Source organism: Amphiprion ocellaris, chromosome 2, assembly GCF_022539595.1.
Source record: "Amphiprion ocellaris isolate individual 3 ecotype Okinawa chromosome 2, ASM2253959v1, whole genome shotgun sequence".
Classification (NCBI taxonomy): Eukaryota; Metazoa; Chordata; class Actinopteri; family Pomacentridae; genus Amphiprion; species Amphiprion ocellaris.
Window position 1 is genome coordinate 39,688,817 of NC_072767.1, and position 26,822 is coordinate 39,715,638.

Genomic DNA, 26,822 nt, shown 5'->3' on the forward strand with positions numbered 1-26,822 from the left:
TTATTGTGTTTGTTTTGATCTTCAAAGGAAATCCCCCGTGACCTCAGCAGGTGGAAATTAGATTTTTACCACAAACAGTCTCACACAACAAAGATCCGAGGTTTTCATGTAGAGGTAAACTGTCAATGTAAAGGTAATAAACAAGATCCAGGGCACATAACATACTTTATGTATTATATAGTTTACTTTATTGGAAAATAGCCATACAGTAGCATGACGGCTACAATAAGAATTAGCCCAAAAACATTTCTAAAATACAGAAATATAATGAGTAACCGCTTAATTCTACATTGCAGTAACAATTAATATGACCCCTTATTTTCCAATATAAAAATAGCAATAATTAGTCAGTATTCATGCACCATGAGGGCATCATTATTGGCCTAGTAAATCAGTACTACTTTCAGTCACCTTCTCATAATGCCCAGGCAGGTTGCAGATGCTGGTCCCTGTGGTGATGATGCGTCCATGCCCGGCGCCCTGAGAGACAGCGTGAGAGGAACGGCGCCGAGACGTCCCTCTTTTGGACTGTGACCTCAGTTCCACTGGCTGACGGGTCATGCTGTGGATCTAGATCGCAGCGAGATCAGAATGGCACAAGTGACCAAATTTAAATTGTGGCTACAATCTAAGCTTTTCACACAGTAACATAAATTAGCAACAAATTCACCATTTTAGCCCCCAAGATACCTATAAACTCATCCTATATGGACAGTCACCTTGGAGTGTTTTTCGAAAAAATCCTACTCAGCCATCTCTGATGTGTCAGACTTTTTTATAGCATAATCTACAGATATTTACAAAGTTACTTATGATATTCACCACCATTCAGCAATTTTTTTTCTTTTTGTTTGTGCACTAAAATTTGAAGCTCTGTTTCAATGGCAATATCTCAGGAAGTATTTAAGATGAATGCCTGAATTTTCACTGTTATTTGGTCTACAGATATGGTGTAAGGTATAAGGTTATACCACAAAAACAAAAATATTGCTAGTCTATTCCATGTAGACTAGAGCAGTGGAGTTTTAAAATGTTTCTCCAAATAAAACTAAGAAAGATAGACGCTCAATACATGCACATAACACTGTTTTCATTCACTTGCAGACTCTCAATCAAGGGCACGATAAGTAGTAATAGTGAAAACTTCAGGACGTCATGTTAAATAGTTCCTGAGATACTGTCCTTCAGACGTGGCCTCAAATTTCAATGCACTAAAAAACGTGTTAAAAGTGAGTCGACAGGCAATTATTTAAAAGTGTACCTTGAAAATTATTTGATATATTAATCTAAATTTCACAGACACCAACATCAATTATATATGATAGAGGTTTTAAGCAAATCAGAGATGGCTGAGCAGAAGGCTGCTGATGATTTGAGATGTCATAACCTCCATTACAACACAGTAGCACATGACTAGAGAATTACCATTGACAATAAATTTTTAAAAACATCAACTGGTAACTGGTGGACTTTTCTGGCTGCTGTAGGCTGTGTGACATATAGAAATTGGACACTACAAGTTTACTGTTCTGTGTGCTTAGGTGCCCCATAAAGATCTACATATGTATTGATTATATAGATTGCTTCTTTTTTATGGGCATTAGAGTTTTTGGCAGGTAATGAGGAAAGAGATGCGAGTCCTGACAAACAAGGGTTTCTGTGAGTGTATCTCCTCTCACCTATTTTAACTAATTTCTCATTTTTAAAATCCAGGGGACTACCAAACATTTTGCAGAAATAGTCAGCACTTTGAGAAATATTACTTTATAAGCAGATACAGTGGATAATTTTGTAAAACAAACTAGCTGGACTGACTTACTGCACAACGAAAATCTGTGGCAAAATTAAAAAAATTCAGTGTAATAGGCTGCTATCCTCATTGTTGTTTCCTGCAGTGAATAGAATTTTGAAAGTACACAGGTAGTGGAAGATGATAAAAAAAAGCTAAGTAAAATACACAACGAATGGCAGGCGTAAACCCACATCCTACATGCGGTGAGTCAGAGTACTATTTACACTACGGATGTTTTTCTTTGTGCTGAAAGATTTCTCACCTTGTGCTTGTCATGGGTGGTGACCACCACACTGAGAGCGTGAGCAGTCATTGAGGGTACACCTGCTGTCCAGGTGGTGAGCAGAGCTGTGAGCCACACAACTGGATCAGTGAAGGCTTTATTAAACACTCCTGACGAAAAGAACATAGAGAGCAATCAAACATGTCCACAGGAATGATGACAGATCCTTAATTTCTACAAAATCAACAGAAAACAACAAAAGGAACTCAAATGGACAGTTCATGTTATATAATTGTATGTTTTTGGCTGTATTCTATAATTTTTATTTCCAACTGAATTGCACTGGGATGTGAAAATGGCCACGGCGAGGAGCTGTAAGTGAATATAGAACACATCTGCAATGAATCATACCGAGAAAGATATAGTTGCTGGGTGAATTCTGAAAAAAGAGAGTGCTGTGGCAGACCCTTGTACAGATGAAAAACTGCAGCACAGAGACACACACAGCTGCTATATTGAACTTCGTCCAGTGTCTGGTCAGCAGCACAATCTGACAAACAGAAACACTTATTAGGGGAGAATGGAACATCTGGAAATGCAGAACAGTTACATTTGAACATAGAATGGAACACAAGAGACGAAAATAAATCAGAACAGAAAATAAAAAAGAAGAGGCTAGAACAGAATAGAAGAGTTCAGCACATCAGAATAAAACAGAATAAGATTACAACAGATTAAAATAGAATAGAATACAACAGAAAAAAAAAGAATACAACACAACAGAATACAGAATTGCTTGACACGAGAGATTAGAATAGAACAGAAAGAACAGAATAGTTCAGCACAACAGAATGGAGTCAGACTTATTGTCTGCTCCACAGAATGTAACAACCCTACAATAAAAGGAGTCACAGTACTAAGACCAAAATATAAGAATAAGAAGAAGTGAAAAAAACTCTAAAACTGAGTCTTTATCAAAAATTTCTATGATATAAATGACTTCCTATAAACCTATATTTTTATTACCACCAAAGGTATTGTATAGCATCTACCAGAATTGGGCCTCTTAAAATAGGGGAAAAAAAACTATTATGTAATGTTTCAATAAATTTGTAAACATAAATTGCAGTTTGTAATAGTAGATTCTATGATTTCTACCACTAATTTGTTAATGAAGCTCTTTACGCTGAATATGATAATATGGTCAATGTAAAGTACCAGAAAATGTTAAAGATGTCTAAAGACAATATTTTAGACATGAAAATTAACAATAATAGTTCAATATCTCGACATAATTACCCTTCCTAACGTCCCTCTTTTCCTTATTCTTCACGTCAGTATCACCATCACAATATCAGCTAAATATGTTGCTCTCCTTGTCAGATTTTGACCTGAGACTACAAGTAACGGCAGGTCATTTGCATCCACAAAAAAAGTGATCCTGACCTCAGCTGTGGCAGTAAACGTGGCTGCCATGGCGACAGTGACTGCCATGGTCTGGAAGTCAAGGGCTGTGTCGTAGAAAACTCCAAACGGGATGAAGAAGAGAACAAGTGATGCGTAAACAGCATACAGAAGTGTCAAGGACAACATCATTGGGTTGGAGAGCTCCTGTCTCTGTCCAAACTTGTACAGCTCGGGAAATTTCAGACTGCTTTCTGCACTCACATCCTACGACACAAAGAGGCAGGTTTCACTATTACGAAATTCATTTTAATCTGAAAATTAGTTAATAAAAACCTTAGTCTGACCTGTTCAAAAATAGCCAAACACATAATTGGCAACGCTGTGTAGAAGACAGTGTAGAAAGAGATGAACCATGACTCATACAGAGACTGTGAGAGAAATAGACAGTGGAATAATGCAGAAAGTTTTTTCTAACTTCAGTTCATAATGTGACTTTATGAATTTACGTCATGTAATGTAATCCATGTGTTCTAACCTGAGCACTGAAGCCGTTGAAGATACCAAACCACATATGCACAAGCGCAAAACTGCAGGTCTTAAACAGAAAATAATGCAGGAAGAGGGAAATGCGGCGATAGGACCAGCGGCCATGGACTAGAAGCAGCCTCTGCAGAAACCTGAACTGGGACAATGCAAAGTCTGCATTCTGCACCGCCTGACCTCCCTCCACTCCTGCAATTCCCACGCCAACATGAGCCGCTGGTGTTGGGAAAGGACGACAGAGATCAAGAAGAAAAATGTGAAAGCATGAGCACAGAAATCAGACTACACTGAGTTAATGCATGTTTTGGTTAGATTTTATAACCACAAACAAACATTTACTGTCATCTTCTCATTTCAAATCACTTACTCTTGATCATGTTTACATCATTGGCGCCGTCACCGATGGACATAGTGACCGAGCTGGTGTGTTTCCTGACCAGTTTGACAATTTCAGACTTCTGTGCAGGTGTTACACGGCAGCATAGCACCGACTGAAACTCTTCTGCCAGGCGCATGAATGTGGCCCCCCATTCTGGTCTCTGGTCAAACTCTGCCTGAAGTAAAACACCATCAAAAAAACTCAGTTTAGGTACTGACCAACCCTAACAGACATTTGAAAGAGCTGTCATCTTTGCTTATAGGTTTGACAGCCTCTTTAACAATTTATGGCAGATGTCTTTGTCTGGCATTTTCATCGTGACTGATCAGTCTGTATTAAAGGCTGAGAGGAAACAAGAAGAGAGAGGATGTGTGTATCGCTAAGATTTTGATGTTACTACTACTTTTACTCATACTGCTTATATAACTGGTATTTCTTATCTGTGCTTTTTAATTGTTTTTTTTGTTTGCTTTGATTTTTAAGAGGAAAACAAACTAAAAACAGAAAAACTATTGGTTTATTCTCTCCTATGTACTGTGTAAGAATTAAAATGTATGTAGACAGTAATGTTGTGTTGATGGGATGATCAGAGCACCGTGACCAGTGTCACAGGTTTTACTCAAAAATAAAATATTATCCATTGTGTTTCAAAAAACTGTCCAACATAATATTAGACTTTAAAGCTCCAATTCAAACAAATAAGTAAATGTCAGCACATTATGCGGCTAAAATTTTTCATTTTTCACTTCTTAGTGTAAAATTAATGCAGTACTTTGACAATATATTTACTGTGTGATTTTGATAGTTTAGTGAAGAAAACAGAGTTTTTCTGCAGCCTCTGAATCACTAAATCCTGCTGTTCTGTGCTCTGAAGGTGCTTCCTTATTTAATCATTGCCTATGTCCATGTATTTTAGTCAGCTCTATGTTTGGGCTGCTGGAAAACATAACAAACCTGGTTATCAAGGAATTAACTTCGAGCTCTGTCTGTAATGAACTTTTACTGAATGTTCTGACAATTGATCATGTTTTTGCTCTGACATACAACTTAATACTCTTGTAGCAACAAACATTTTCTGCATTAACTGTAGTGAAGTTTAATCATAGTTTTAAACATTTATTTCTCCTCCATTGCCACCTGTGTGTTGCTGCACGGATCTGCAGGTGAGTGACACAGAACCTCTGTCAGACACCTAGAGTTCTGGCTGTCGGTGTTTTGGATTTAGAAAGCAAAGGTACATCATAGACACACACACACACATCAGACACGTCTTACAGTGACAACACAGAATGTGCAACACAACGATCTTCTTACTTTTTAAAGTTCTGTTAACAGAACCGTTATCGTCGGAACTTATTGGTAGTCCGGTACATAAGAATTTCGCCCCAGAGCTCCTGTAGTACCAGGGCTCAGCACCAATCCCTAGATGCGACCTGCATTTCTGTTATTGAGTTTAATACTCAAAAACGCAATTAATCGGCTCCATCAGGACTGTGTGGGTGCAGTTTGATCAGATATTTCAACTGGCAGCTCTCAAAACTAAGCAAATCCATAGCTGTTATCACATTTTACACTAGTGGTCAGTATGTGACATCGCCGTTTTCAGCCAAAAACTGCTTTTACTCAAATGGCCACTTGAGGCTGACTCGAAAAGTGAGTCATCCCCTCAGACCCCCATTTAAAAATGTCCAGTTGTCCAACTGAAATAAGGATGTTTGCAGCCTGGTATAAAAAGCAGTTTTGGTTTCTATTGGTAATTTTCCTGTTCATGTCAGCTGTATAGGAACTGAATTTATATATAACCCACCGATTTAAATTATATTAAGGCTTAAAGTTATGCATAATCTTTATTGTTCTTCAAATACAATACATGAATTGAACACTGCTGACCTCTATATAATAACATAATGTAGCACTGTTACTCTGAAAACTTTTAAGTATAATTCTGTCTTACACCTTCCATTTTTACATCATGCCACATCTGTACATATAAAAGATGTACATAGTCTTTATTATATCTTTATTTTTTTCTTTATTCTACTTTGTTTCTAACTATGCCTCACTTGCATGTAGCTGCTCTAATGTGTAAATTTTCCCCAGGAGGAATCAATAAAGTTCATCTTATCCCATTTTATTTAGTGAGCCGTTTAGTTAAGAGTCGTGGCCATGTAAAGTGCCTGTTGTGGAATGCATCAGGCCTCAGCTGCACTCATGCACCAACTTTTTGCTCTTTTTTGGATTAACCGGGAGTGAGGTTGAGTTATTCATTGCCAAGAAGGCTACAGCTAGAATCATAACGCTGAGCTTCAAAATTCTATTCACAAAACCTATATGTGATGTCATGGAGGGTTAGTTCATCTTTATATACTGTACAATCAATAGCAGCTGTACCTACTTTAAAGCAATGACTACTGAACAGCACTGACCAGAATTTTCTCATGTCAAACACCCAAACCTTTTTAAACTTTGGCAGAAAAAAGTGTGTGGTCATCCTGCGGCTGTAAATAAAAACATGATAAGAAAATAGGTCTCCAGGCCCTTAAGACATCTTCTCTCTGTAAATGTTTTCTTGGGGAAAAAAAACTCTGCTGCCTACAAACTTATATTTATGGAAATTTATGTCCAGCACCTTATTAAAACATAAACAGCAGAGACTTACATTTCTACTTTTCTCTGACCTCTCCATGTTTCTGACATAACCAACACAACTTTTCATGAAACCGAATTGCGGGCAAATTATATGAATAGAGTTATTCGTTCAATTTTTTAAACTTAAGTTATCTATTAACTGTGCAGGCCAGTGTTTACCAACTCAGGTCCAGTGAGGACCACAGAAGTCTTTGCACCAGCCATCTCCTTGTCTACAGCCCACAGCTCTGTCTGTCTGGCCTTGAAGAAACTGACCTGTGGGTCTGGGGACTCGAGTATCTGTCTGCAGGGGCAAACAAACAAAGATCAATGGGATGCTGTGAGTGTGTGCATGTGTCTGTTTGTGCGTGTTTGTTTATTTTTATCATTGCCAACCTCAGCTCCTGCCATCCCAATAATCTTGTATCAGGATCCAGTAGTTTGCAAGAATATCCAATATTAACTGCAGTCTCTACAAGCACAAGGAAATTAAGGGCAGGTATCAGTGAGAAAAAGACACAAATCACAGTGATATTCTGTTTTCAGATAGTTACAGCACAGCTTTCAAAATGGTCCCAACCCCTCTTCCTGCTACGGCATGTCATAATACCTTTTTTGTCTCCAGTCAGTACCCATACTTTGAGCCCAGCTTCTTGAAGAAGTGCAATAGTCTCTGGAACGGCCTCCTGTAGCCGATCCTCTGTCGCTGTCACCCCCAGAAGCTACAAGAGCAAATTCTTTTTAGCATTCACACAGAATATTCACATTATTACATAGTAGTATGATTATTATTAGATAATAAGTTAAAATTCATAACGAGAATTTAAAAAAAAAAAAAAAAAAAGATCCTCAGACATAGCGATTCTTCTTCTTAAAGGTCTACATTGTGCTCTACACATATTAAACCTATATTGAGAAACGTAAATCCAGAAACCTTTAAGTACAAGCTTGTTTAAAAGAGCTATAAGTATTGGTCACACTGTGTCAATAATCAGCATTACCACTTTAAATTATGGATTGACCATAAACATGCAATACCACCGTGAGAAAGAGCCCACCTGCAGGTCTCTCTCCATTTGATCATATAGCTTTTCCAGCAGAGCATCACGGTCACAGATCGCCATGGCAGCAGACTCTGCAAGAGTTTTACTCCACTGCTCCCATGATGCCTCAGGAACAGATCGAACCGCAACACACAGTGTCCTCAGACGGGCCTCAGCAAACAACTGACACAAGATAAGTTAACAGGGTTTTTGAGAGGCTGCACATTATTTACAGAGTTATCTTTAGGGCAAAACTGAATGATCGACAGAAAAAAAACACACAATGAACATTTAGGTCACAGCAGGGGTGCCTCAACTAATAACTGGCCTGATCTTGTTTCAAAAAACGCTACTGATCATTGCTCAACAACTTTTTATAGATCTTTACAAGTGTGCTGAACCTTTTATAAACAAATAATTGATATTGGAAGATACTGTACATTGAGTCCATTTTGACTTTTACACATCTAAATGATAAAGAGGAGACTCTACAAACAACTTTACAGTATTAGACTGATAACTCTTAATAGAACAAAAGCTTAGCATAATGACCTGAAACAAGAGTAAGTGCTAGTCTGATTCTGTCCAGAAGTTAAGTACTGTACTTCACCTCCAGGGCTCTTTTAGTTCTTTCCTGATATGGACAGTCCTTCTGCAGTCTCTCCAGGATCACTATATCCGCCCCTTTACAGTACAGTTTTAACCCACCCTCTGGCTCCCGCACTGAAACAAAAAGTACAAATCCAGTATGGATACAAGTGGATTTACAAGAGGTGCCAACAGATTATTTCAGTTGAGGCCAAGTGATGAGCTGAAATGAAATATCTGTGGTCCGAAAAGAAAAGATGTATTAGTGTGTATTTAATTCTCACCCAGTACAGACATGCATCTTCTCTGACTGGTGAAGTCTAGCACAGCCAGCAGCTGATACTGGCGAGTGACACCGAGCTCGGAGACGACGATAAAATCTCTCGTCCTGGAAAGAAAGACCCAGCCAAGTTCCCTGGCTGCACCAACAAGAGTCTCCTCATCTGGGGATGCAGCTTGGTAGACCGGCGTCTCTGGAAAAAAGTTGTTCATACACAAGACAGACGTAAACATGTTGTCTTCCACGAATGGACCATTGTGCCAGTCAGTTGCTGATGTCATCTACGTCATTATTTCAGATTCAGACCCATGATTTAGAGATTGGACAATAACAGAAAATACAGCGTTCCTTTCGTTGCATCAGCCCAAGTAAGACAAAAACATAATGAATCACATTTCACAAAATATCTGACCTGAAACCAGCTGTGGCCTGAGGTTGACACTTTTACCAGTTGGATGAAAACCCTATTAATCACAAAAAACACTGATGTACGCACAAAGCCTCACCTTCCTTCCACTCTGCCGTGACAGTATGACATAAAGCCAGTGCAGTAAGGAACTGTCTGCTGAGTGGACACTGCTGTCCTCGGAGTTTCTCCACAAGGCTGGGAGCTGACATGGACAAACCACCGCAGGAGTACGGATTCCAGCTTAACTCCATGGGCTACAGGAAGGGGAAAATAATAGCACAGCAAAAGTCAGTGTGCAATGGCATTATCTGGTGTGTAACATGCACATGTAAGGCAGAAAAAGAACAAAACACAGTTCAGAAATGTAGATTGGGGTGTTAATAAGGTACCTCAATGTCCTCTTCCCTGACTGATGCATCACCTATGAAAATAGCAGAGAAGTTATTATGTTTTGGAATCACACACGTAGCTATTTTTGAGAAGGAAGGATGACGTTATTCTGACAAGAGCTGGTGTTAAATATTTAGCAGATGTTTAGATGGCGGCTGCATATGATCATGTTAAGTGTCTCCAGTTGCCTCTCTTGAGAATTATTGAGTTTATCTGAGGTTGTCTCACCAGAGTAATCATTGTACCACCGCAAACCTCCAAGGAAACTTTGCTTCCTGGGGATTAGCAAACTCTGTTACATAAACAACAGTAATTTTCTTTCTTTGCAAAACAGTTTTGTAAATTCACACATTCTTGGGCAAAAACTAGACAATCAGTTGTCAAGCAGTCACCCTTAAGGTAACACAAGTGTGAACATTGTCTCATTGTTGCTGCTGTTGTGTCAAGCTGAAAAGAGGAATTTTTTTTAGTGTTTTCACATTTACTTTTTAGTCATGATGATTGTTTCTTTACGTTTTGATGGACAGTGTTCAACATCTAGCCTTTTTTACACCTTTGCAATCAAAGTATTATGCAATTTCACACTTTGTGACTATATTTTAAAACAATTATTTCAACTGAACTGTGCAAGGTCATCTAATTTTCTGTTCCTGAGTTTCAAACTTCAAAGTTTTTACTCCACAAAAGCAGTAATCATTACATGGCTTATCTTGACATTATAAACAAAATAACCACTTCCTGACATGCCTGCATAGATGACAATTAAAGCTGCAGGGAGGCATCTTCATGTTACATACTATTTTGATGTAATTGTGTTGAAAGTGGAAACAGAGGTGCAAAAAACAAATACGACATGGTTGGAAATACCTATGTAGCATGAGCAAAAATATACTTTTTATATCAGTATCATGGTGTTGTTTCTTTTAAACTTGGAAATTACAATATTACATCAAAAAATGTGACCTTTGATAGAGAAACATATTTTTACCAGTTAATAAGGCATTTTCGCTTTATTTATCTGTAATGAAATGACTGACAATATCGTTACCATAGATCTCCCCAGCTATGCAACACTGTCTGAAGAGAAGGCGATTCTGGGTTAGTGTCCCAGTTTTGTCACTCAGCAGGTAGCCCACTTGGCCGAGCTCCTCAGTCAGTGAGGTATTTCTGGCCTGGGCCGGTCTGTCTGCAGGCTGCCAATACATCTCCAAATCCCAGCCAATCAACAGGCTGTGGACTGTGCGGATCACCTCATACCTGCAGACACACATGCACACAGCACACAAACAATCACGTGTATTTCTACCTTCCTCCCCGCCCACACACGATTGCAGTATTGTAGGTAGAACTGACGAGATATAGAGTGCTATGGGCATAGCTGGACTGAGAAGGATGATGTAGCTCCAGTAGATGAGGAATGCGGTGTAGACTGGATTGCCGTTAACCACCAGAGCAGACAGAACCCATGTCTGGCTCATGACCTGACTCGAAAACACACCACTGCCAATGGCAAGAAGCAGAGCTGCTAGCAGCAAGGACAGGACTATCTAGAAATCCAGAATATAGACACACAGTTTAGAACAACTCCACAAGATGCCTCGTGCTTGTCATCCCCCTGCCCTTTACCCACTCACCCCGATCACCATTCTGTTGAAAACTTTTTCCGTTTGAGTCGTCTTCACTTTCTGTTTCCCGCAGTTTCTCAGGATCTTGGTGTCCGTGCCTGGCATAAAACAGACAACTATTAGATGCTATCGCTGCAGCGGCCAGGCCAAGTGAGTCAGAGGATCATCCTGCAGCCAGAGGGTGAGAGTTCAAGCCCTCATGTCAGCAAGCTTCTGCTGATGTGCCCTTGAGCAAGATGCTGAATCCCTACCAGCTCCAGGGCTGTCTGACCTCGGTGCGGAGAGGTCAGGGGAAGAGAGAATTTTCCTTGCAGGGATCAATAAAGTATCACATTATGTTTTCCGGTGATGTTGTCTCAATCTCACATAGACTGTTGAAAGATGTTGAACTTCATGTGTAAAAATGACAAACAGTTCAAGGGCAGAAAACTGATTCAAACTTCATCCTACAACAGCAATAATATGTCAGCTCTGATCCTGCTTAATTTAAAGTAGGTCATGTCAGGTGTTAGGTTGGTTAGAGTTATAATCGGGCTGAACTAGGGTCACACCAATAGACAGTCTCTGATGGATGCTATAACACCCATCTCTGGGAGAATTTGATCTATTGATCTGCTTTACCAGAACTGAAAGGGTCACAGCTTTGAGATACATGGCACCTCTGCCTGGTCTGGTAACATCCAATCAATGATCACTTAGAAGACAGGAGGAATCTACATGTTAACACACCCGTATTTAGGAGTTAAGTACTTAGTGCCATAATTAGCGGTAGACTGTATTTCACATAATAAAATTTGTCATTGAAGTGAGTGGAGGCCACAGTACAAGGTGTCATGAGGATACGTGGTCTGGTAACATTTTGTAACAGTTTTCTTTCTGTTATCATAAACCTCTGGAAGCCACTGGGCAATAGATAAGAGCTTTTCTTGAACCTCTTTCAATCAATGCCATTTTTAGACTTAACAGACAAGTTTAAAAGTAGCTAGTATCCATTTTATAAATAAAAACTGCAATCATTAATCCATGATCATATCCACGTGTCTAAACTGAATACATTCCTCTGCCAGTACCAGTGTATATGGCTAAGCCGTAGGCAAACTCTGTGTTGCGTAGGACTGTTCCCCTCAGGAGGATATGCTCGTTGTCCAGGAGAAGACACTCTCCTCTCCACTGGAGCTGACCTCTGAATTTGTACAGGCAGTTGTTGGGTTCCTCACAGAGTACAACACCTGTAAAAATAAGAGGTTACATTTGCTCTTACTTAGGACAAGTATGCAGTTTCATAGTAACTTTGCTGGTTTACTTCTTACTCTGCTTTTGAATAAGGAGTTAGAATCTGCATTTTTATGAAAAAACATTTATTCACCATCAAAGGCACCAAGGGTTTCCTCTGAGGGGTGAGAGGTCAGCTCATTGTGTGTAGCACTGACTGCCTGCCGGTATTTGAGACTGGTCTCCCTGAAGAAAAAAAAAATGTTACAGTCAACATTGAAGGGTTGATTCATTCACCAAAAATAATAAAAGTACTTAATAAGTCAAGGTAATATGTAGGCAATATGAATAACCATAGTTACTCAGTCTTCATTGCAGTGGCTCACAAGTTCAATAAAGAAATTTACATACTGTTAAGTACAGAAGAAATTAATTAGAGCTTATAGAATTACACAATCGATAACTTGTTCTTAATTGTGTCATTTTCCAACACAACTGATGAACTGTTGACTTCCATGATTTCATGAGTCACTATGGCAACAAAAAGTGGATCTCAGACATGTTCATCACTTTTTAGTGCCCCCTGGAAACATTAAGTTGCAGTTTGTGCCATTTGTAATGCATTTCAGCATTTGGTTGTGCATTCATATTTTTAATGTTGCAGTACCAAATTGTTTGTGCTTGTTTGAATATTAAAAAATGCACCCCTGCTTTTGCTATAAACAACATTAAGAGCACACATTTTAAATAAGTGATTCATCTTTATAGAATTACAAAGAGGTATCAGAAGGATATGTTTCTCACCCATCAATATCAGCTGTCTCCACGTAACACAGACTGTGAGGATCTGAACTACACAGAAGGAGAAGATCTGCCTGCACCAAAAGACACAATATAGGAGGGGATAAAAAGAAAAGTTACTGCTCAAGTAGATTCATGGAGTATAAACAAACATTTTAAATTGCATGTTACAAGTTGAAAATATGCTACTGTGTTTATTTACAGCTGTCTCTACTATAGGTTAAAATATGCAGTCTTATCCTACCACTGACCAATGCTGTCAACTATCAAAGAAACAAAAGATGTTCTTTTGAAAAGACTGCTGCTAATTTCAATGCTTTATGAATTGAGAGGCTCACAGGGATGACTTGGTCTTTATGGATCCGCAACACATCTCCCACACACAAATCTTTCCACTGTGCTGTGTTAAACCTGAGACAGAAGACAGATGAGGAATGAACATTTGGAAGGGAAAAAAATCAATGTTCATATAATTTCTCAGACATACTCAACCAATTTGTTTTTAATAGATCAAAAGTAGTAGTAGAGATACAACACTATCAGTAATCACAATCTAAACAAAATACACTACTATAATAAAAAACAGACAAGAATTTACCAAATTATTGCTTTTTGATAAAAAAAAAACTTTAATCAAAACACTTATAGTTTCAATTGTGACATGTACAGAAACACAAAAAATGCTTATTTACAATCTATAAGTAAACTCTCTAAATATATTTGTTTTGAAAATAGCAGTAGCCTGTATTGCATCAAATGTCTGATAAAGCAATTAACTAAAACTAATGCATTTACAATTTTATTGGTTGATTTTTTTATAGGGCAGTGATGATTATACACATTAGCCCAAATGTCTAAAAGTCAACAAGGGAAAGGAGAACATCTGGAATGTAAGATTATCAAAAACAGACTAAAGTAAACACACAAGACATCATCAAGAGGTTGGTCATAGGTCTTGTCTTCTGACAGGTCCAGAAAATGCTTTGTAATTTTGCCTTGCTTTAATGCACAAAGGGACCATCCAGCGATTCACTCATTCACACTTCATTAGAGATTCATTATAGGGCTGTTTCAAAGTGGAGCTGTGCTGACTAAGGAGAGAATAACCCACTGTCTTTGTCCTCACCTCTGGGAGATGAGTACGTCACAGGGTCGGGAGTTAATTTCAGAGTCGGACCGTCTCCTTGCCTGGACCAGAGATGCAGAGAAGGATGGAGACAGATGGAAAGAGGGGGAAAAGGGAATGAGAGAAAAGATAGAGGTAGGTTGAGAAGCATGACAAGGATGGAGGTTAAGAGTGATGGACAGGAAGCCTGTGAGAGGGAGTGAGAGTGGCCATGAAAGGTTGAACAGGAGGAAAGAGAAAGGAGAAATGCCATTACGGGGCTCTACAGTGACACCAGCTGGGAGATTTACACCCTCCACTAAATGATTAGTCAATAGAGAGGGGTCAAGCAAGCGTTTCACCCAGAGCTGTTAACGACCGTAACTCAGTGATGCACTTAACCAGAGAATTCTCCATGCAAAACATCACGCCTGCATTTAAAAGGAAAAGCTTTAATGATAGGAGAGAAAATTAATGCTACTGGGATGACTGGTTTTGTCAATGAGGAGAGGACAAGGAGTCAATGAGGACAATGAAGGAGAGAAAAGAGTGTGTACATGCTTAAGTGCCAAGAGCATAAATGTAAGCGTGAGGTCCGTCATATGTTTGTGTTGAAGCTCATGCATCTGTGAGTGAGTAGGTAGGTGAAACTCAGAGCTATCATATCACCCAAAATCACGGCACAAAGCAGTCTCACCATGTCGTTGCTGAGGTCTTTCACGGCTCTCACAGAGAGTACAGCGCTCAGCGGTATGATGGTGATGAACCACGGTATGGGTGACATAACAGGGACAGACTGGAGAACACACAAAGAAGGAAAAGGAAACATGGTCACATGTACTACATAAACAGCAAGCGCACACACAAAGGACCTGTTGAAGTATCATAAACTATGTAAAAGGAAAAAAAAACAAAGGTTGAAAGCTTGAAAGTGCATCTTGAGTTAAGAGTATTTTATCAAAACTACATTAAGTGCATGACGTGTGGAGGAAAAATTACTCTTTCTTTCTACTAAGGAAGCTAACAGCTGCAATTTCCCTGCAGCTGTTAGCTGAAGACATCATATAGGTTGCAACTGTCAACTGCAGTTAAATCATCCCATAGATCCTATGAGTCACCTCAAGTTATCGTACAGTTTATCACCTTTGAACCCTGTTCCTATTTACCTCTCCAGAACAAAGGCTGTGACCATGTTCAGGCCTTCTCTCCTGCTAATATGTACATGAGAAAGATTAGATATTGTCTAGTCCGACGTGCTTGAGCAGATGAGTTGTCCCCATGTTAATTTGTAGTCTAAATCTGGCATTGCTCCCAACCCAATATATTACCAAAGGTCGAAGAGAATCCTCAGCTGGCAATGCTAACATGAATGTGCTGCTTTGTTGTATCACCTCACCTGAATTCAGTAAAACCTTATTCTCAACCTACGTCATCTGAGTCTCCAGAGTGTCTCTGTGTCTGCCTCCTTATCCTCTCGACATCGGCCAGCAGGCAGATGGGTCCCCCCACATTAGAGCTATTTAAAAGGGTGTTTTTCTGCCTCTGTCGCCTTTTGGCTTGCTCTGGGGGATCAGGCATATGGGTTCTGTAAAGCGTCTCGAGACAATTTTACTGTAATTGGCGCTATATAATTAAAATTGAATTGAACTGAATTGCTAAAATTCCACAAGAACATGGTTTGTCCACCCTCACTTTTACAGATAAAAAAGAATATTTTGAGTCAGTGTCTTCAAAGATTATGTCTCAGATACTTCCAAGGACACAGGGAGCCATGTAAAAGAACAGGATATGTATATCATCTTGTAAAAAAACATGTTGTGAAAAAAAAATACGTTTTTTTTTTGTATTCCTCTTCCAGACAGCCACCTTGACTGTGCATGAATATTCTTACAATGACCAAAGCTGAGCCCAAAAAGCACCTAAAACTAAGTAAGATTTTATCAAAAATTCAAAACATGTAAAAAGAGTGAGAGGGGACAGCACAGCCTTCAATCTACCTGCATCACCGTCATGAGGAGGAAGTAGAGATTGGCTGCTCGTTGGAACTGTTCAAACAGCGTCAATGGCAGAAAAGTGAGAGGAGTGTACTTGTAGCTGCGCATCACATTATCCTGGCAAACAGAAAGCGGCAGAGAGTTAGAGAGACAGAAAAGGATATACATACACGACAACACATTAGCCTGTCTCTTTGCATGCCAACAGGTGTTACGTTGCCATGTGGAAGTACATGTGGGACTGACTCACTGCGTATCGCCCCCAGTGGAAGCACAGGAAGGATTTCTTCTGTTTGTGTTTGTGGTAGTGGCGGCTGTTTGCCCTCACCTCCCATGTGAGGCCTGCCAGACAGACAGAGACCATTTCCATGCAGTGACTTCATGTATAACTCCCATCAGCAGACAACAGATGAAAAAGTGTGAATGTTTGGGCGCAAGCATATATAGCGTACTGCTGTTAACCATCCATCGAAGGGATTCTTAGATCTCACCCCATTAGTTCCTCAAGAAGGCAAAAATTAGTCTAATAGCATCTGCTGAGGAAACATAACGCCCTATAGGAAAACATTTAAATCTAGGCATGAAGGTAGCAGCATATAGAACTTCTGTGTTACTAGATATCAGCAATGTGGTGCATTTTATTTCAAATGAACAATAACGAACATGTTTCAGCAGTTAAAAAACAGAGGAAATAAGTTATGGAGATCAAAAAAGACGTACCAGATTGAACACTCTCCTTGGCCATGACGCTGTACAGACTTAGATGTTCACAGACTCCAGTTATGCTACACGAAGTAGGAAACACAATGATATGACTTCTCATGTCCCCCCAACAAGACTTTATCAGTCTTGTAACTCATTACATTGTGTTGTCATGTTTACCTCTACCTTAGCACAACAGACAGAAGGTTATAAATCACTGCTGCTGACCAAAATGCTCACCTGCAATCCTCTATCCTCTATTAACTACTCTGACATAAACAAAATGCTACTAAGGTAAAGTGAAGGCAACTCTGGGCTTGTCTTCTATATGATGAAATACTGAGAAACATACCCACTCTTCTTGATGAATCTTTGATGGAAGCCGAATGAGCAATCCTATTGAGAGACCTGAAGCTTCCCAGATGCCAACATTTGCATCAAACCTGCACAGTTTCCATAACAAACTCATAATAGATTCATCAGCATAGGAACAACACAGTGACAGCACAAGTCGTGCAAAATTTTACAACGTGATACTCTACCAGATAAAGTGTGTATGGCTAAAGGATGGAAGCTATGTTGTATCAGTTGTTAACCAATAAATACCTGGATCACATTTGTCAACTAATGAACAGAGTGAATCCTGGAATTACCCTAAACCAGTCTGCACAAATCTTGCCACTAAAGCTGTGAATAGCAACTTTTTTAGTCATATGAATAACACACATGATTCAGAAAAAGTCATGAATTTACCTGCAGCGGGCTATTACTCTCCTCGAGTTCTTGTAAATGACTTGTAACTAGGAGCCAGAGCTGAGCCTCCAGTCACGAAGCTCCACCGACCACAGATAGCGATTAGCAGGACTGTTTTTTCATAAACATTGTTCAGCTGATTTCCATAACGCAAATCAGTGTCATCCACCTTCCTCTATTATTGTGGTGCAACACGACCCTGGCCCCACCTATCTCTTTCTCCCAGGTGAAGCCTCCGACATCCCAGACTGTACTCCCCATGCACCTTACCTGAGGTAAAAAAGAGGAATGGAGGAGGAGCACCAAGGACAGTATAAGCATATCAAGTATCAGACCAGTGTTTATCTAATTTTCCGCTTCAATTAAACTGTAAAAAGACCAGAAACACTGGCTTTGGCATTTGAGGTCATTTGTTTTTTTAACCTGACCTATATAATTAAGTGTTCTAGAAAGACTTTGTGATAGCACGATAATGCTGGTTTTGCACTGTAGGAGCAGTGGGAGTATTAGTTTACAAGAACGTGAAAACAGAGGAACATTTGTACTCAGACAAGGCGTACATGCCTTTTTGTATGTTTTTCACACAATCTTTCTCTATCGGGTAATCTAAGTTCTTTTCATATTAATCTTGGATGTGATCAAAAGTGCGCATAAAAAGACCGATTATAAATTAAAACTTGCCTGCACTCTGGCTTATGTTTGTCAAGTTAGGTGGCAGATAAGTAACCACATCTTATTTTTGCACTCCATATGAATGCAAAACCATCAGAACAACAAAAATTAAAGTGAGGGTTGGCAAAAATCAATAATTCATAAACGTACAGATTAAAATGAAACATTGAACCAAAAATTAGTTTTTCCATTCTTAAAACATATTTTATATATCATACACATGTAAATATGTATGATAAATTTTTGTTCAAGGTCTAGAATATGTATACTTGTAACATTTATGGAAAAGCTAATATAGGTAAGTATTTTTCATGACACTAATTCTATTTAAACTAATATTTAACCTGAGATAAAAGCTCTATATTCTTTACTGAAGGCCTTCCTAATAAGCATTCATGGCTTCTTCATGAATCTAATGCCACCTGGTGGAGATGAGCCTCCATTGCACTTTAACCATCAGATGAAGGTCAAAAAGGGTAACTCTGTAAACAACGGCAGCTCTGAACAAAAGGGACCTCACTAAACTGATGTTCAGTCAATGTCAGTTAAATGTACTATTTGTGGTTTCATATCTCTTTGTCTCATTTCGCTTCCCTAAGGCGGCTGCCCCCACAAAGGCCACACATCAACAGCTGAAGGTGTGCATATGTTCTGTCTTATATGTGTCTGTACGTGACTGCATGTGCATATCTAGGGCGATCTCTCCTATCTATTTTTACAGCTGGGCTCTGCAGCAGAGTGGTTAGGGTGATGCACCAGTGGTGTGGCATGGGTGCTCTTAAGCCTCCACAACAAATGACAATCAACAGGCCAGACTTTCCCACCTCAACAGTTTAACCGTAGCCCAGCTGTTGTCAAACCTCACAACATACGCACAAATGAGATTCGTCTCTTCAAGCCTGCTGGTTTGGATCAAAAATCAACCTAGAATCTCAAAATAGTTAGATATTAAAATTTATATCCAGTATTTCAAAATAAAATAGCTCAAACTCTGCAATTTAAGTAATACAATTAAAGTGATACCTAATATTACATTCTTCTCAAAACAGAAAAATGAAATAATGAATTACTTGTGTATGGTTTCAGAAGAATATTCTGGCTAAAAGATATAAATTGAAGATATGTAAAACCTTCAATGTTTGCGACATGATATCAGAGATTTTCAAGGTTAAACATAAATTTATTACATAAAGATTAGGCTTTAGGCACCATATTAGTCTATCTTCATATAATGTTACATTACTCAAGCTAGTTATGGGCCAGATGCTAAAAGAAAACAAGCTCTCCAAACATTAGTGACACTTCTTATTTATTTTAACAGCTTTAAAATTCTTAAAACTCACCAACTGATAAACATGCCACGTAGCAAAAAAATAAATAAAATTCTACATTAGATCTACTTAAGATCCAGTCATATTGTGGCATCAGCAGCCAGTGAGAAAAACACAAGATGACAAGTTCAGCTTCCTCATAATTTGCTCAATACAAAATCAAAATATACATACTGCTAAACCTCAAGTAGCTTGAACACAGCAGTAACTAAGATGCTACATTTCAGGAATGCACCATAACAGACGGTCATTTGTTGATAGGAACCCTGATGCTGTTTTTAATGTGACTGTGCTGGAAGTACTTTGGCTACACTACTTAATTCTGTGCTTTCTGGGTGATTTACTGCTACAAAACAATGCAATAATGAGCACAATGATGTGAAATTTCCAGGCAACATCTATTTTAACCATATAAAAGATACCACTGTATACAAATCCTACACTGACAATGGAAACTACAATCAGCAAAACAGACACAACACCTCTTTGCAACTTATTACACTATCAAAAGTCCAGACCACATTTTCGCTACAAGTTAAATGTGAGTATGTGTGATCACTTCTTATTTTGTATTTCACAGGATCTCAGCACTACATGATCCTGAGACCACCCCATCTTCTGTATAGTAAGTGTGAGTCACCCTGTGCTGTGGGAAGTTACACAATCCTTTTATTTCTCAGGGGCCTATACTACCACTGTAAGGTTGTCATGTGACGACGTACAAAAGTCACACTGCAGTTGAGGGTGAGGAGGTGTTATTCTCCGTGCTTGCTGAGTCTCAACTTCCTGTAAAAAGCGGTTTGCAGCGGAGCTGTGAGTTAAGGAGCAGGAATCAGGCCAGCAGATGTCAACCTCAACAATCACACAACTGACCCCCTTGAAAGGGTTGCAGAAGAAACTGGGTTTGATATGACACACAAACAGATGTTAACTAGGTTGAGTTGAGGCTAAAGCAAAAAGCAGTGAAGGCAGTGGCTTCTTGAAAGTAGAACACTGCTGGGGTGGGAGGTGGGGGAGGTTTGGTGGGAGTGTGTGTGTTTGTGTGTGGGGGTGACATAACAACTTCAAAGGCTGTAGGAACAAACTGATTAGACTAACCCCAGTGATGAGTCACCTGGTGGCATTACTGATGAAGTGAATCGTGGGGGTGCACTGAAACATGTTAGTAATGATAAAACTGGTTTACAGGCTATAGGTGAGACTCTGTGGTCCTGTCAGAAAAACACTGAAATAATGTTGTGACAGGTTTTACTGTAACTACAGCTGCTGGCATCTAGTTCCACTGAATGTGACTTGATGGTGCTAAAGCTAAAGAATATTAACCAAATTTATCATGAAAACAGACAAAAAGAGTAAACAGTGCTTTCTTGTGTCATTGCATACAACATTTGAACAACAGCTTTGACTTTCATTCTTAAACATAATTGTAAAATCTAGGATATAGTTTCTATGGTTCTGGAAATCTAAATATTTTTCATTCAAAAATGCATTGAAAAAAAATAGCACTGTGAAAATGATTGCCTGTGAGTTTTACTAACACTTGGATTTGCTTTTTCTCTGTTCAAGTACTGTCCAAGAACAAGAAACAAAAACTCATTCGTCAAACTTTTGCACTGACTGAAATGTTCATTATTACAGTACAGATGGGACTTGAAGTTTACTTTGATTGAAAGTGAGAGAACTGAGACACACTGAGATAGTCATGTTTAATATCTGCTAGTGTAAGACTAAAACAAGAAACAGCTCAACTGCTCAACATCTGTCTTTCCTGACTGACAAACAACTACTCCTTCAAACAGACCAACAATTTACTGAAGTATTGGCTCAGGTAGAAAAACATACCTGTCAGGGGCATCTCAGACTCTCACAAGAGGTAAATGGCCAATTTACTTGTCATTATTTCAAAAATTCCTCGACAAATTACCAAGAAACATCAAAACAAAACAACATGAATACTATATATACTATAAAATAATATACTCAACCCAATACAACACCTCACACTTGGTTAAAAACATATCAATGACATCAGCAAGGACATAAAAGTGGGTTTGAGTGATATTAAATTCAGGAAAGCAGAGTTGGTAGGTAAGTAAGAACAAAGAATTTAATTATTAAGCTCAAGAAAAACATTAAAAGTGTTAATGAAACAAATGGTGTAGTCATGGTATAGTGATGTTCTCATCTCCTGTTGCTGACTACAAACTCCAGCTGCATATAGCATTCATGTATCTTGTACAAAATGAAACATAAATTTGTAATTTGTTCAGCAGCAACAAATGAGCATGGGCCTGTGTTAAACTGATACACTATATTGCCAAAAGTATTGGCTCATCCATCCAAATAATCAGAATCAGGTGTTCCAATCACTTCCATGTCCACAGGTGTATAAAATCCAGCACCTAGGCATGCAGACTGCTTTTACAAACATTTATGAAAGAATGGCTGGCTCACAGGAGCTCAGTGAATTCCAGCGTGGAACTGTGATAGGATGCCATCTGTGCAACAAATCCAGTCGTGACATTTCCTCGCTCCTAAATATTCCACAGTCAACTGTCAGCTGTATTATAAGAAAGTGGAAGTGTGTGGGAATGACAGCAACTCTGCCACCAAGTGGTAGGACATGTAAACTGACGGAGCAGGGTCAGCGGATGCTGAGGTGCATAGTGCCAAGAGGTGGCCAACTTTTTGCAGTGTCAATCGCTACAGACCTTCAAACTTCATGTGGCCTTCAGATTAGCTCCAGAACAGTGCTTCAGCAGAGAGCTTCATGGAATGGGTTTCCATGGCCCAGCAGCTGCATCCAAGCCATACATCACCAAGTGCAATGCAAAGTGTCGGATGCAGTGGTGTAAAGCAGCCACCACTGGACTCTAGAGCAGTGGAGACGCCTTCTCTGGAGTGACCAATCGAGCTTCTCCATCTGGCAATCTGATGAACCAGTCTGGGTTTGGCGGTTGCCAGGAGAACCATACTTGTGGAACTGCATTATGCCAAGTGTAAAGTTTGGTGGAGGGGGGATTATGGTGTGGGCTTGTTTTTCAGGAGCTGGGCTTGGACCCTTAGTTCCAGTGAAAGGAACTCTGAATGCTTCAGCATACCAAGACATTTTGGATAATTCCATGCTTCCAACTTTGTGGGAACAGTTTGGAGCTGGTCCTTCCTCTTCCAACATGACTGTGCACCAGTGCACAAAGCAAGGTCCATAAAGACATGGATGACAGAGTCTGGTGTGGATGAACTTGACTGGCCTGCACAGAGTCCTGACCTCAACCCGATAGAACACCTTTGGGATGAATTAGAGCGGAGACTGAGAGCCAGACCTTCTGGTCCAACATCAGTGTGTGACCTCACAAATGTGCTTCTGGAAGAATGGTCAAAAATTCCCATAAACACACTCCTAAACCTTGTGGACAGCCTTCCCAGAAGAGTTGAAGCTGTTATAGCTGCAAACGGTGGACCGACGTCATATTGAACCCTATGGATTAGGAACGGGATGTCACTTACGTTCACATGCGAGTCAAGGCAGGTGAGCGAATACTTTTGGCAATATAGTGTAGGTTGTGTAAATAAGTATTGACTCTAAAAAAAATAATTAAACACAGACTTTGCTTTGTTAGTTTTGGTCTTTTCATGGGATTGGTTGGCAATAAAAAAAATATGAATTACCAAAGGCCTTTGACAAAGGCTTGTAATGGAGGCACAAACCATCCATATTTTGGGCAACAAGCAAAGCTACAAGCTGCAAGGAATTAATCACATAATCGTCAAAATACAAGAGAAACATAAATGAGGTCAGTGTTTAAGCAGCTGTACAATTCCGTCTTGTAAGTATTTATGAAACTGGTCGTTGCATGATTATAAAACCAATAGGACATATGCAGCTCAAAAGAAGTCATCCATGTAAAGAAACCATCTGCAATATGCAGTCAGGATGTGGGCGTTGCCGCATAATGAGAAAGTGGTAGTGCTACAAAATATGCAGGCCCACTGTGATATGCCACAATACTTTGCGAGCATAGAAGTAGATTCAGTCAATAATGTGCAATACGTTCAATTAAACTTCTATCGAAACACATTTCTGTTTTGCATTTATTAAAAAGATTTATTACTTGAATGCAACAGCATGTATAAGAATCTTTGTTACTGCTACAAGGTAGTGTTAACTACGCACATTTCATTTGTGCATGTGTGTCTGGATGCATTTACATGTGTTTATGTTTATTAGTTTGACTTTTTCAAAGTCACCAAACCAATCAAGTATCAATTCAATCTGCTGTGTTGCTCTATTTAAAAATTTGGAAACTCTCTTCTTACACAAAGAATAATCTTACTGCTGAAACATGGCTGACTGTGGTCTGTGTGGTTACAGTGAGTCAGAAAGAAAAATCTGCTGGAGTTTTCTAACAAACCCAGAGCTGGTAGGACACCTCACCCCCTTCCTGATCTGGACAGCCCCCACACTCAGTATACCACATACAAGGGAATCTTGTAAACTGCAAACTGCAAAAGAGTGATCTTGTATAATGCAATGTGGTTTTCCATTTTAATATTTAGTTGTTTAGTAGAGTTGCATTGTTCAGCTTGACTGTCTTCACCATTTGGGCCTTATCAGATGTCACAGATTGATAAACAAAGCTTCTTCTACTGTCCTAAATTTGCTAAAATCTTAAAACCAAGCCAGACTTTCAGCTGATGTTTCTGGTATTATGCACTGAGGTATTATGCACTGACAAGACAACCTTGTTGTTTGTCTCTGCCCCGTGCATGTAGTGATTCATCTCAGATTCCCCCCGACAGTCGAGGTAAAGGATGACTCGTAATGAAGATTTCCTTGTAATGTGTTTGGTAGGATTTTTTTTTAATTTCTTCAGTTCTTAAATGTATTACAATTGATAGCCTCTGTGGCTGTGGGAAAGTGGCTCCAGGACTCCAACTATCAGCTACACTTGCTTTATCCAGCAGCTTATCGAGAGGGAGGGTATACCTTGGACAGGTAAGCAGTTCATGTCAAGGCTAATGCATAGAGACATACAACTATCTAACCATCCATCAATTTTCTATGCACCATTTAATCCTTTGTAGGGTTGCAGGGGGGACTGGAGCCTATCCCAGCCCCAGCTCACTTTGGCAAGGCAGGGCACAACCTGGACCGTTCACCAGTCCATCACAGGGCAAACATATAGCCAACCAAGCACACTCAGATTCACACCTACAACCAGTTTTGAATCATCAATTAGCATGTCTTTAGGCTGTGGGATGAAAACTGCATGCAAACTCCATACAGAAATGGCAATCAGCAGGTTTGACCCTTGATGCTGTGAGGCGGCAAAGCTACACACTTCACCACCGTGACTCTCAAGCGGAAAAACACTCAATTTGAAGACAGAACATGCACAGGTGCATGGGATAGTGGTTAGACCAGTGATGACTAACAGCTTTTGCAATGATTAGACATGAAATAAGAGTTCCCCTGTAGTTTGGATGATGTCATCTGCTTCAACCCAACCATTTGAGGTAGATGGCTGCTCTCACTGAGCCTGGCTCTTCCAAAGGTTTCTTACTGTAAAAAGGCAGTTTCTGATTACCACTGTTGCCAAAATGGTTCTTCAAAGGGTTTCTCTCTGTGATAAAATATTGTAAGGTGTGACCTAACTTTTTGAAGTTACCTTAGATGATTGATGTTGGGAATCGGCGCTGTATAAATGAAACTGAACTAAACAATTCATGATACAAAGTTAGCCGAAATAAGTGATAAACTAAATATCACTGCCAACTCTGTGAGGTTCTAACACTCATTACACATCATACTAAATTGCTGGACAGGTGGAAAATTGAGAGACTCGCCACTAATAGGGTATAAAGCCTTTAGCTGGTCACATTTCTTATATTAGCTTTTTAAGCCCTATGCAGATATGAACTTCACTACTGAACGTGCCAGCTTCTTGTCTGAATGAGAACTCTGGTGACGTTTCTGTAAAAGTCATGCTATCAGTCTTGCCAGGTCATAACCTTCACATTTCCATACCATTTTCAACACCACAAGTCTGATTGCAATTGTTTATTGTCTGTAAATGATTTCTGGATGCCACTGTTGATTTTGTGTTGTTTTTGTGTTGATTTTGTGCTGCTTTTGTGTGCTTGGGAGCCTGAATTTCATTGTACTTGCATAACGACAATAAAGAATTCTATCTATCTAAACAAAGCAAGCAATGGTACCTTAAGTTGTGTGAAGTGACTGAGGGAATACTTCTTCCACATTTCAGCACCAAAATTTTGTCCAAAAACGACACCGTAAGTACTTATTACACTGTTTGTTTGCCAAACTCACAACACACCATTCTTCTGCACGACATTGCTCTACAATCTCAAATCTATTAGGTTACAAAATAAAAAGTCCATAAAATAATGAAACATAACTGATGAAAACAGACACTAACAGCTTAGATTACTGATACTCACCAACAATGAAAGGAATCCAAATTTTATATCCCGTTACATGTGTACCTATGTTTAGCATTGTGGCACAGAACACATTTAGCCCCCCGTGTTAGCATTACAAAGTACAGATGAGGCTGACAGTAACTCGGCACTTTTAAAGTACACATAAACTCTCACATTAAGTGCTGTTTGGACAGATGGATGGATGGATGTACCATCCAAAGGGATGAAATGGGATTTTTTTCCCCACAAACTGAGCAAAGCACCAGCAAACTATTTTCAAACACAAAGTGAAACTAGTATCAAACACTGTATTTAAAACAACAGTTACCCACTTAAAGCAATTAGTCTCATTTAGAAAATGCTGGAAAGCAAGACTGCAACAGATGCATACAGCAACTAGACTGCCAGATGGCTAAACCTGTTCAAAGTCTAAAATGTAAAGGTGGGAGACATTTACAGTAATGTGTGTTACAATGCTTATGGAAGGAGGAGTCGGAGATG

At 39.3% G+C, this 26,822-nt stretch overlaps 1 protein-coding gene across 2 annotated transcripts; it reads right to left on the reverse strand.

The window, feature by feature from the left end:
- Nucleotides 1–162: 162 nt before the first annotated feature.
- atp8b3 (ATPase phospholipid transporting 8B3) lies at nt 163–18,127 on the reverse strand. Of its 2 annotated transcripts, XM_055019437.1 has the most exons (29): nt 17,875–18,126; nt 17,474–17,564; nt 17,140–17,204; nt 16,670–16,761; nt 16,423–16,536; nt 15,123–15,221; nt 14,447–14,508; nt 13,659–13,731; nt 13,324–13,394; nt 12,674–12,765; nt 12,378–12,536; nt 11,317–11,405; nt 11,036–11,229; nt 10,731–10,939; nt 9,682–9,713; nt 9,390–9,546; nt 8,888–9,076; nt 8,626–8,738; nt 8,031–8,198; nt 7,583–7,694; nt 7,369–7,444; nt 7,153–7,276; nt 4,333–4,519; nt 3,958–4,181; nt 3,767–3,850; nt 3,462–3,686; nt 2,427–2,565; nt 2,055–2,185; nt 163–570 (listed from the first exon to the last, which is right to left on the reverse strand). In XM_055019437.1, the coding sequence occupies exons 3-29, from the start codon at nt 17,162–17,164 to the stop codon at nt 376–378; spliced, it is 3,435 nt and encodes a 1,144-aa protein (XP_054875412.1). In that variant the 5' UTR covers nt 17,165–17,204; nt 17,474–17,564; nt 17,875–18,126; the 3' UTR covers nt 163–375. The 2 variants fall into 2 exon arrangements, with proteins under 2 accessions (XP_054875412.1, XP_054875413.1); XM_055019438.1 differs by lacking the exons at nt 163–570; nt 2,055–2,185; nt 2,427–2,565 and having other exon boundaries at nt 3,541–3,686; nt 3,767–3,801; nt 17,875–18,127.
- Between the last annotated feature and the right edge of the window lie 8,695 nt (nt 18,128–26,822).

What these genes read in the sequence shown, in the direction of transcription:
- atp8b3 (XM_055019437.1), bottom strand. Translation starts at nt 17,164, where the DNA reads ATGGCCAAGGAGAGTGTTCAATCTG. An exon ending in ATAAAGACCAAGTCATCCCT is followed by an intron (nt 13,395 to 13,658) that starts GTGAGCCTCTCA and finishes CTTTTGGTGCAG; the next exon opens with GCAGATCTTCTCCTTCTGTG. An exon ending in GTTTGGCTATTTTTGAACAG is followed by an intron (nt 3,687 to 3,766) that starts GTCAGACTAAGG and finishes TTTGTGTCGTAG; the next exon opens with GATGTGAGTGCAGAAAGCAG.